We start from the raw sequence: 10,797 nt of genomic DNA, 5'->3' as shown, positions 1-10,797 counted from the left end.
CTGTCACAGACATGCACATAATTACTGTTAACAGTGAGGAGCCAAATCTGGTGACCTTTCCCATAACCTTAGGGCTTTCTCCAGCACCACTACAGTCAATGAGAGTCAGTGCTGCATATAGGATCATATAATCATAGGAACACAGGGCTGGAAGGGACACAATCTAGTCCAGCTTCCTGCTCAAGGCAGGATCATCCCTGACTAAACCATGCTGATCTAGTATCTGTCTCTAACTTGCACTTGAAAATGTCCAGATAGACCAAAGAAAGTTAGGACCCTCATTGAAGGCAGAAGGTAATTTAGTTACAGTTGATGCAGAGAAGACAGAAGTATTTAATACTGTAATTATTTCAGTCTTCATGAATGTAGTCAGCTGCTAGATAATGAGTAAAGTTGGCAGCATTAGTTGGGGTCTTGATATAAGTATTTTATATGGAATTTGGTTACAGTTACTAGAAAGGGATAGCTTGTTTTTATACAAACAAAGGCCATTTTGCACAGCCCTGGCAGTGTGGGCCAAGCAGTGGAAATGGGAATCCGGCTGATTACTTAGTTAATCATGCATAATGTGAATTTATATACTTGAATATATATTAGACCTGAAGAATCAAGGATTTTTTTGTTGCCTACTATGCCTCATAAAATTTTTTTTAAACAAGTTCGTCTTAATATACATAGCTGCGTGTTATCAGTCTATAATAAATAGTTGTCATGAAACCTGTTTTTCAGATTTAGATGCTTAGGCCTTTGCTATTGATAGGTCTCTTACAGAAAAACATGATTCAGCTCCATGTCCCAGAGCTTCCTTAAGCATTTTTGTTTTTTATTGAATGATTTGAATCAAGTTTGTATGGCCTCCATGGGTGGGTGAAACTGTTTTGAAAAATGACAAGTCAGAGATACTGATGGGCTGTGTTGTCTAAATGTATCCTTTGACTGTTGATTTCCTGCCAAAAACATTTTCGTTTTGTGTTTATCCTTTGAAAGCCCTTGATCAATCAGATGATTCATCTCCTTTTCAACACAGCACTCTCCAATGCAAAAAAAATGGAATTCATAAATCCATATAATCTCAGAACCCATCAAACCATGTTGATCATAATTTAATTCACTTGCTGAAATCACATATTTCTTAACTTTGATGCTATTACAATGTCATCAAGTACAAAATGATTGCAAGCTGTGTTTTACTGTTGGCCTCTTTTGTGCTTGGAAATATAGAAATTACTGTCCTAGTGTTTGTTAGCGTCCTGCAAAGCAATTTCAGCACTATATGCACTCTTGCCACTTCAGCTGTAGTAAACCCCCATTTCTGAAACATCATAAGATTACCTCAGTTGGAAATATACTGTCTGTCATTCTCTGCACTACACATTTACAGACAGAGCTGAGCACTGGCATTAGCAGGAGCCCAGGAATTTGTTAATTTTCCCAGGTGTCCTGTAACACTTTTTGTAGGCATGCATTTTGGTGTATGCTTTGGACCCAATCCAAAGTTCACTGAAGCCAATTAATAGGATGTTGATAGCTGTAAACTTTGGATCTGTACTTTTTAGTGTCTGTTCCCAACAATCTGCAAGGCCAGGTACAGACATTACACTTTTAGCGGTATAAGTGATTGGAAACTGGTCTATACCCATAACAGAACAAAAGTTTGGCAAACAAACTGGTTTAAAAATGGAGGAACTCAATCCAAGATTTGACCCTCCACCCACCAGAGGGCGAATGCATGTTCTGATTTAAACTATGCCACTTACACAAAACTGCATAACTTGGATTGATTCCACCTCAGGCTTTTTGAATGTCTGTACCTAGCCCAAATGTTTGCTGGATCTTCAAGAAGGAAGGACTGCATCCTCAGGATGACACAACCAACTTGCATTTATGTAGTACATTTCAGGAAGACTCCAAAGAACTGATAAAAGAAAGGGACACTGAATCCTTACTGTTTGGATCAACTGGGTGAAAAAGAAAAAAGTATGTCTATGCTACCTCTGAAGCTCTGCTGGGAGGGCCATTTTCAGGCCCATCTGTGCTCTCAAGCTCCCATTGGGCATGGGCCAAAGCTAGAAATGACAGGGTGAAGCCCCTCTGAAGGTAACCCCTGCCACTACTGCTAAGTCCAATGGGTATAGAACTCTCAAGATCAGCACTCTTAGGACAGTTCATTGCCTCATTTCTGGGTTTGGGATGTGCAGCGTGGGAGAAAGAGTGGAAAAGGGGTCGGTTTTTTTGAGAGCACTGCAAAAGCAATGCAGACACACCACAGATAGTTGTTCCTACTTAAAACAAAACAAACAAGACCTGTAATGCGACTCATTTCTAGGACACACATGGTAATGCTAAGAATTATAAAAAAAATAAAAATAAATCCCCTCTACAGACACTCTTAGGAAAGGACAAAGAAAAAAAAAATCACTCGTGGTCTCTGACCTATTGATAATTTTTCTGCAGCTTGTAATCATCCAGCTTTGAAATCCCTTTTCTAATGCAGCAACCTCAGCAGACTTACAAGTAGAGTTGACCATGAAACCTCAGCCCTGATTCTGCGCATCTTACTCCCATGACTTCGATGGGATTACTAGTGTGAAAAAAGGCTACTTGCACAAGTGGATACATCTTTACTGTACTGTGTCAAAAATGCTTCTCTAGCACAAGCCACTTATTAGGGCTGTGCAAAGCTCAGGTCACTGATTTGATTCAGAGGAGATTCGTTGGCCAAATCTCCAAATCAAATCAGAAGACCCTTTAATCTCTCCATATTGAATCGGAAGCCTCCGAATCGATTCAGAGAGATTTGATGATTTGGCCATAGGCATAGCTTTATGTTTTTTCTACGTACCTTGAGGTACCAGGTGTGGTTCGTGAATGCTGAGATGATGGAGTGGATGGGGCACCCCACGGTGGTGGACCTGGAAGTGGACCAGAAGTACTTCTGGTCCACTGTGAAGCATGCGGGGGACCCCCCCGCGACTGATGCCTTCTGGGTCTGGGGGGGCACCTGGGGTCCCCCTGCAGCCGATCGCTGAGCTGAAGGGGCACAGGGAGATCCCCCACGCACTAGGTGGTGGACCCTCCCATGCTCCTGTGGGATGCTTCATCCGGCCCACCATCTCAGCATTCACGAACTTCCCCGGTACTTCAAGGTACATAGAAAAAAAAAATAAAGCTGTGTCTATAGCCAAATTGTTGAATTTCCGAATCAGAATTGAATCTTCAGATTCGGCTGAATTGAACTGGGACAGTGATCTGAATCAGTGAATTGAATCACTGTCCCCTGAACCGGGCCAAATCCAAATCAAATACTGCCCGCTTTGCACATCCCTACCACTTACATAATTAATAAGTAGATTAGGTAGATTTAAACTTGAAGCCTCTAACTTCAAAAGGAAGCCTAGGAAGCAATGGTGGAATAGAAGTATTTGTCCTATTTCAGCATCTAGTTTTAAAGGCTTCCTTATGAGTATTTTTGGTTGCCAGTGGTCAGAGAATACGCAGGATCACTATCAGTCCTGAAACACTTTACTTGATAGGCAATGTGAGAGCATTTTATTTTGGTTTCATGTTCTTTCTTTCAAAGCTGCCCAGCTGCATTACACTTGGCTTTAGTCCCTTAAAGCGTTACTTTCTTGGCAAAAACTGGATAAAACGCACAGTAGCAAAATATGCTTAAAAAACCAATATGATGTCAATGCCAAAAAAAATCCACAGACTTAAAAATACGTCACAAATGTGTCTGTAGCTTAAATATATATATTTGTCCCTCCTTTTTATCCTGGATGGAAATTATGTAGGCTTGTGTCATGAAACCACCCAGACGAATACACAAAAATCAGAATAGTTGCCTCATGAAACCAAATACATCTTTTCTTTTCATGAATACTCACTTTGAAAACTTAAACAAATCAACTGTGATACAGAACATGCTCAGTTCTGTATCCAACAGCTGACTCTTTGGTTCTTTTACTCCAGCTCCAACCATGTGAGGTCTTTATAACCTGAAAAGGAACTGAAATTTCTCGAAATATAAGAATAGAATGCTAGACTTAGTAGCCAGCATTATATTAAAGACGCCTCGAAATAAAAATATAATGTGATCTTGTAAAACATTTTGAATACTCAAAAGTAGAAATGATTACTTTAGTGGTTTGTTGGAAACAGATGCTGAACATAGGCGCCGTGGCAGGGAAGTGTGCAGTAAATAAGACAGCAGCAGGCTATTTAGGGAGTCTTGATAATCTCTTTCAGTTCTACCACCAGATTTGTCGCTTCATAGTTTGAAGAACTGATGTTCTGAAAAGCAATTATAGGGAGCAATCTTTCACTGGGTCTATTATTACTACAGCTCTGACTCAAAAATGCATTGCAATTAATTTTTCGCTATACTTTAAGAAAAAGGTAAAAAAATTAAAGGAAAAAATAAACTACTTCCAATACCTGCACCAGGAGCTATTTATTAGCATAACACTCTTCCTTTTAAAGATTTCATAACAACTGAAGTATATACAAAGTCTTACAGCATTTACACAATAAAAAAGTTTCCTATTAGCTGATGAAGTATAAGGTAGTGCTGCAATTTACCTCAAAGCATGGATACAATAATAATGAAGCAGACCACTGTACTTTCAACTTCTCTGCTACCACACCACAACTGTCAGTTGGGATGACAGTTAATTAACCCATTGGGAAGACACAGATTGTCAAAAAATTTGTAACAGATTGACGTGCAGCACTAACCATCATAAGGGAAAAAAAACCTACGTACTGTCATGTTTCTACACTTCCTAGAGCTGTAACAAACTTTCACAGCCTTAGATATAACATATGCAAGACAACATAATCACAATTTCTCAGATATAGTTCAGCTACTGAGTGTATTTACTTCTGAAAAGGAGGCTTTATACTGATATGGCTGTGTGTTTCCATTTTTTGTTCAGAAATTGTTCCAATAGGTCTACAAAAAGAATTAAAAGACAGCATGGAGTTTATAGTCATGATGTGGTTGACTAATAAAGGCATTCAATATCAGCTATAGGATTTAACCATTCCTGTCAAAAGTTTAAGACTAGGAATCTTTATTTAATAAAAAGAAACAAAAAAACCCACTCAAGACATTTTCATCTGTCAACTTTGACTCTTTTTAACCTCTCCGTCAGTTTAACATAAACCCAGTAATATTTGTACCCTACATCAAATGCAAGACTCATTTAGTTTTTGAAAGGTCAAGCAGTTTTTCTAGGCTCTCTGCTGTGAAACGGAGGAAACTTTGTCAGAAAAGAAAAAACAGGTGGATCCATGTATTTGAACAAAGGACGCGTTATACTCTGCAGTTTAGAAACAGTTTTACACAAGCCAATACATCACTTTCCACAGGAGATCAAGTTTCTTTAACAATTGTTGTATGCTCAAATCTCTTATTTTGGCCAATTTTGCCTTTTTTCTCAAAAGGATTCTCTTTCAACTTAAAAGCTAGTAATGTCAGTTGACAATATCTGTAATTAAGACACAAAAACATGAGATGTAAAATCCACAAGGAGCTACACAAATATTGAAGAAGTCATAAAACCTTTTCATGTAAACAGCTTGATTATAATGAAGCCCTAATCAGATTCTTGTCTTAAACTTTTGGCAGATAACGTGTATGCTCAGCCAGGCTTTGTAGTTAGTTATTGTTCAAGTGGAAGCCAGGTCAGTTCACATGTTGACAGGCATGCAACTTGAAAACATTGCACAACAAGCAACACAAAGAGATTTGAGAAGTGTACAAGACTTCAAGTAGACTTCACGACCCTTCACAACTGAATATTCACAGACAAAGATACAGTCCTTGCTTATTTTCTTTCACACATGGGATACTTTCTGTGACTCTCTCGCTTGCTTGATACTATATAACCACTTGATGATTCTGGCATTTCTTTCAATTGCAGAAATGCCATATGGCACACGGTCATTGGCACTGTCATCATTTCTAAGGTCACTGTTGCTGTCCTGAGACTGTTCACAGTCTGAGCTAATCATGCTTGCACTGCGAAAGTTGAGGGATATAATATCAGAATTAGCCCTTGCAAAGTTTTCCATCCCGAGGTTTTCAAGCTCTTCAGGATCCAGTCCACAGTAGTTAAAGAATCGTTCAACGTCTGCATCAACACGAAAATATCTGTCACTTAAATCTGATTTTGATCGCTGTAAGGAGGGTCTTCTGCTGACTCCACATCCAGATTCTACTGCCTCGATCTCTGGGGATTTCAAAGAAGCGATGGCAGCAATTTTGGGTTTTGGAGGCAGAGGTGGGGCTGAACTACTGCAGGGTATTGCTTTTAAGGGCTTACTGTTAGTTACTTTTCTAATGTCTGAGGAACTGTGAGAAACATGTAAGAAGGTCTCTGCAGATTGGTCCAAGAGCCTTCTGCTCACACTGGAGCTGCTTTCTTGAGGGCTGTTGCGGCCTTGGGTGGGGTAAACCTTTAACGATTCTGCAAACGAATGTCGGTTTAGTTCTGTTGAATCGGATCTGTGGGGAGGCCAATTTCGTGAGCTATGTTTGTGACCTGAACCTGAGCTGGAGCCTTCTGAGCTATTAATGATGTTTTTCAAAATCTCCAGTTTTAAATTTTCTCTCTGGACACCACTTTCAGTCTTTGCATTGTTGCTGAATACTTTCAAGGTAGGACTGCCCAAAGCTCGCTTGGCTGCAGGACAAACCGGTGGCTTTGCAAGCACTGCTGGCTTCACAGGCTCTTGCTTAGCATTGATGACTTCCTGGCTCTTAACGTATTTTGCCTTATCAGCCTCTAGTCTCTCCACAGCACTTAGTCTTTTTGGATTAGGCTCTGCCTGCCTGCGAAAATAGTCCGGTCCTTTGTTTAAGATGCGAAGAGGAACAGCTGACGTGAAAGTGACAGCAGGGCTGACAGGTTTCACCATGCTACCTGTCTGTAGTGTTTCTGTAGGCATGTTTGGTGGTCTTTCCCCCGCAGCCGTTTTGGATTCTTCTCTGGGATCTTCTAAATGCACGGTGCAGAAACATGTACATTAAGCACAATGAATAGCAGATGAATCTTGGAATCTGAGTGTTAGCAGCAGCGCCTCATCTCACAGCTCATTAAATAACACTGTGTTTCTTTTTTAAAGGCAGCCTTTGTACAAAAAGGCCACCAGACACAAGTCCGTATTAATCTGCTCTGCTGATTCCTTTCTTCTCCCTGAAAGAAGTGGGAGTCTCGATGTTTTCTTTGTGCTCAACTACAGGCAGTGATCTGAAACACAAAATAGCCAACCACATGTTAGTATCAGTGTGTGACATCACAGCTATAGCAACAGAGAAATGCTGTACGCTCTTGCAGTTACTGGCTGAGTTACAGCTGTGGGCTGTTCAGAGGAAACAGGCAGTCCTATCTGAAACACTCCCTCAGACCTCTGCCTACTGGCATAAGTCTTATTGACAAAATAAGCAAACCTGGATTAACGATATTTTTATACATGCATAAACAGGTATTTTAGGCATTTACAATTAAGGCTTTTATTATTAATCACAATCTTAGGTTGGGTTTAAGAAAATTAAAATTGGAAATCACTGCAAAAAATCTAGAATAATTATTTCTATACACATTCATGTATTTTACTCCCTTGTGTAAATCAGTGTTTGCATTACCTTTGGGGGAGAGGTGACAGAGGGAGGGCTCGAGGGGTGAAATATACCAGTTCTGAGGGACTACAGTGTCTTACCTGCCTACAATATTAAAATAGGGTAGCTCATGAAAGTTGCTAACTGATTTATGTATATTTTAGCTGGAAAACTGAGACCATTTTCAAGATGCATTCTCCATAAAAAAGAAAATGTAACAATATCAAGGCATTTTCCTGTTTATTTAATGCTCCAGAAAATGGGCAAGATTTCCAATCAAGGAACAACTGGAGTTGTGAGCAGTTTCAAGTGCCTGCAGTACCACAACTGATCATTAACTCCGTATCAAATCCATAATTAAAATGTAATCTAGCTGAAGCAACACATTCCATTGCAAAACTTGTTTTCACCTAATTCACTGGAGAACTGCATCTGCACTTACAAAACAACAGCTTCAAAACTTTGACACTGAATTTCTTTACTGCAACAAAAATGATATCGAAGACACTTTGCTTCATGATGGCATAAATTTGGCTTGCATTTAAATAGCACACATTTATAAGGCTTGAATGCATATAATTTCTGCTTTTAAATTTGAACATAAGTGTTTAAGTTTTAAAGTAAGGACTCTAGTTAAGACTGAATAATGTTTAAAAAGTGTCTGAGTTATTTAAAATTCTGTCATTTAGTCTTGGTCACAACACTCTAAAAATCCAATCTCAATGATGACGTTTCAAAGTGCTTTAACAATTTTTCCCACGTGAGGCACTCAAGGGCACTTATGAAGGAATCTGCTGTTCAAAGCAGTGATTTGGCTAATGGATCTCGTTTGCTTTATTACAACTCCATTAATCTGTGCTACTATATTTAATATCCCATCTCTATTATCACTGAAATAAATTATAAAAAGAAAGGAAGAGCGGTTGCTTCCTCCCCCACTCTGTGGAATGCAGGCCAGTATCTCTCCCAGAGACTGACTGCTTTAATATATTTTACGTGCCATGCACTTAGTACATTTCCACCCTAATAATCTAAACTGGATCGTCATCATCAACATGTATTATGTGGCTGGGTTACAAGGAATACCCTAAGATTTAAATTAAAGATTCAATTATTTCCAATTCACAAGCAAAGAACAAACTCTTATTCTCACAAATATGTGAAACATACATTGAACATTCTATCAATGTCAAAGTAAGCAAATAAAGTATATAAATGCTATAATGAGATTATAGAAAAAAGCTGAGCTTGCTTCTTAAGACTTACTGTCAGAAGTATTCTTCAAATACAGACTAACATATTTGGCTGAGGGATAAACCAGACATAAATTCAGTCCTACTGAAAAGTTGGTGCAATGTTAATTAAGTCTCCCTTTCAATATTATTTTATGAATCCCACTGTTAACTCTTCAGCACTTAACTTCCTGCATTTCAGGACAGTATTTCAGACAAGGGTCCTCTTCCTTCACTGGAATCAAAATATTTATTGATGCTGGTATTTTAAAATTAGGGATGATATAGTCAAAGTTACTGAGTATATTTATGCATATACACTTTTGTGTACTCGTACATACACATACCTAATATATACACATAAATCCAGTATTTGCACATTAACCATTCAGACCTTAGCTTCTGCTAGGTGCCTGCAAACATAACTGATTCATGTGATATAAATCAGGCACACAAATATATGCAAGTGCATTGACTGCAGAGGGCATAAATACTACTTATATTCTGCATTTAAAGAATGCCTTGATCCTAATACCTTTCAAGTACAACACTGTATGAGTTGATATTTGGTTCACAGTAGTGAATATCATCATCACAACAATAGTGGGTAGCTTCCTCTGTTGCCTTTTAGTAAAATCTGGAGAATTCTACAGACACTGATGATTTAGGCTCCTTTATTCCTTAATGCAAACTAGGAAGACCGTACAAACCAGATTAAAGAAAAAGTCAGGTTTATGCTTTAGAAATTGATGCAAAGTAAAACAGGCATCTCTTCCCCTGTCCCTGCAACAACTAACATATTAACGAGGGCCCTTGATAAAATCCTTCTCTGTACACCCTGGGATTTCCTGATCAACCCTGAGAAACTTCCTAACATCCTGATCAAAACCCCTATGGATATGCATAGCTCTATTTAACGACACTAATCATCGTGGTCTCATTTTGTAGGCATCACCTTTAATATTTCTGGCTGGTAAGGACAATATGTGAATTCCCATGGATTCTTATCAATGCTGCTCCTTATATCAATCACAGGAGTAAAAAGAATGGAGGTTTACATTACAAAAAGACCTAGTACAGTTCATTTCAATAATATATACAAGGTAGCCATAACCTTCCATAAATACCGGTTACATGGATTTACAAAATGTGAAGTACTCCTTAAAGAACTACCCAGTACAACATAAAAACAAAAGGCAGTAAAATTTCTTTTTAAAATCTGTGTTTCAGCTAGATGCTTTTACTCAGGATTCTTTAATCATCGAAAGAGATGCAAATTAAAGAACATCATACACTAGTCCTACAGACTCTTGCATCTGCAATACAGTAATCTCAGACATTTGCATTTAAATAACTGTAATTGCACAGATTCACTACCTTAATGAGTTAGGGTAACACAATATACTTTAAAGCTGTACATTTAACATGCCAACTGAAGTATTCATTAAAAATAAACATATAAATATTTGATGATTTTTCTTAATTTAAAGCCAATACAGTAAGAGATATATTATACCAATTTGCTGTGCAATAAGGCAAGGATTTCTTAGGGTGATATCTTTTATTGGACCAACTATACAACTCAAAGTTAGACAAGCTTTTGAACCAAGACATTCTTCTTGCCCCACACATTTCTGGACAATCATAGTTACAACATCACTTTTATATTACTTACTAAAATTATTCCAACTTATGGCTTAAGTGTGTAGTTTCTGACATTCAAGAGAAATATATAAAATCAAAAAGTTACACATACACCTCTAGTAGTACTAATGGGGCATTACTGTAATAATATTCAAAAGGAGACTGGAAGCACACCTTGTTTGACCCCAGAAGTCTTTTCTGCCCAGAGCAAGGGGGCTGGATCTGATGATCTCACAAGGTCCCTTCAAACCCTAAACTTCTGTGAATCTGTGAATATTTGATCATTCTTGCTCACAA

General features: G+C 38.4%; 1 protein-coding gene across 4 annotated transcripts in view; it reads right to left on the bottom strand.

Moving 5' to 3' along the window:
• Positions 1–4,425: 4,425 nt before the first annotated feature.
• The window catches only part of FAM110B (family with sequence similarity 110 member B), a 184,638-nt gene continuing 178,266 nt past the window's right edge, over positions 4,426–10,797 (bottom strand). For all 4 annotated transcript variants that reach the window (XM_019527643.1, XM_019527650.1, XM_019527657.1 and 1 more), the window contains exon 2: positions 4,426–7,256. In XM_019527643.1, coding sequence (XP_019383188.1) covers positions 5,842–6,954 — 1,113 coding nt within the window. In that variant the 5' untranslated portion in view covers positions 6,955–7,256 and the 3' untranslated portion in view covers positions 4,426–5,841. The remainder of the gene's footprint in view (positions 7,257–10,797) is intronic.

Source organism: Gavialis gangeticus, unplaced genomic scaffold, assembly GCF_001723915.1.
Source record: "Gavialis gangeticus isolate Ggan-Ray unplaced genomic scaffold, GavGan_comp1, whole genome shotgun sequence".
Lineage (NCBI taxonomy): Eukaryota > Metazoa > Chordata > Crocodylia > Gavialidae > Gavialis > Gavialis gangeticus.
The sequence above is the reverse complement of the archived record's forward strand: the minus strand, read 5'-3'. Positions and strand labels throughout refer to the sequence as shown.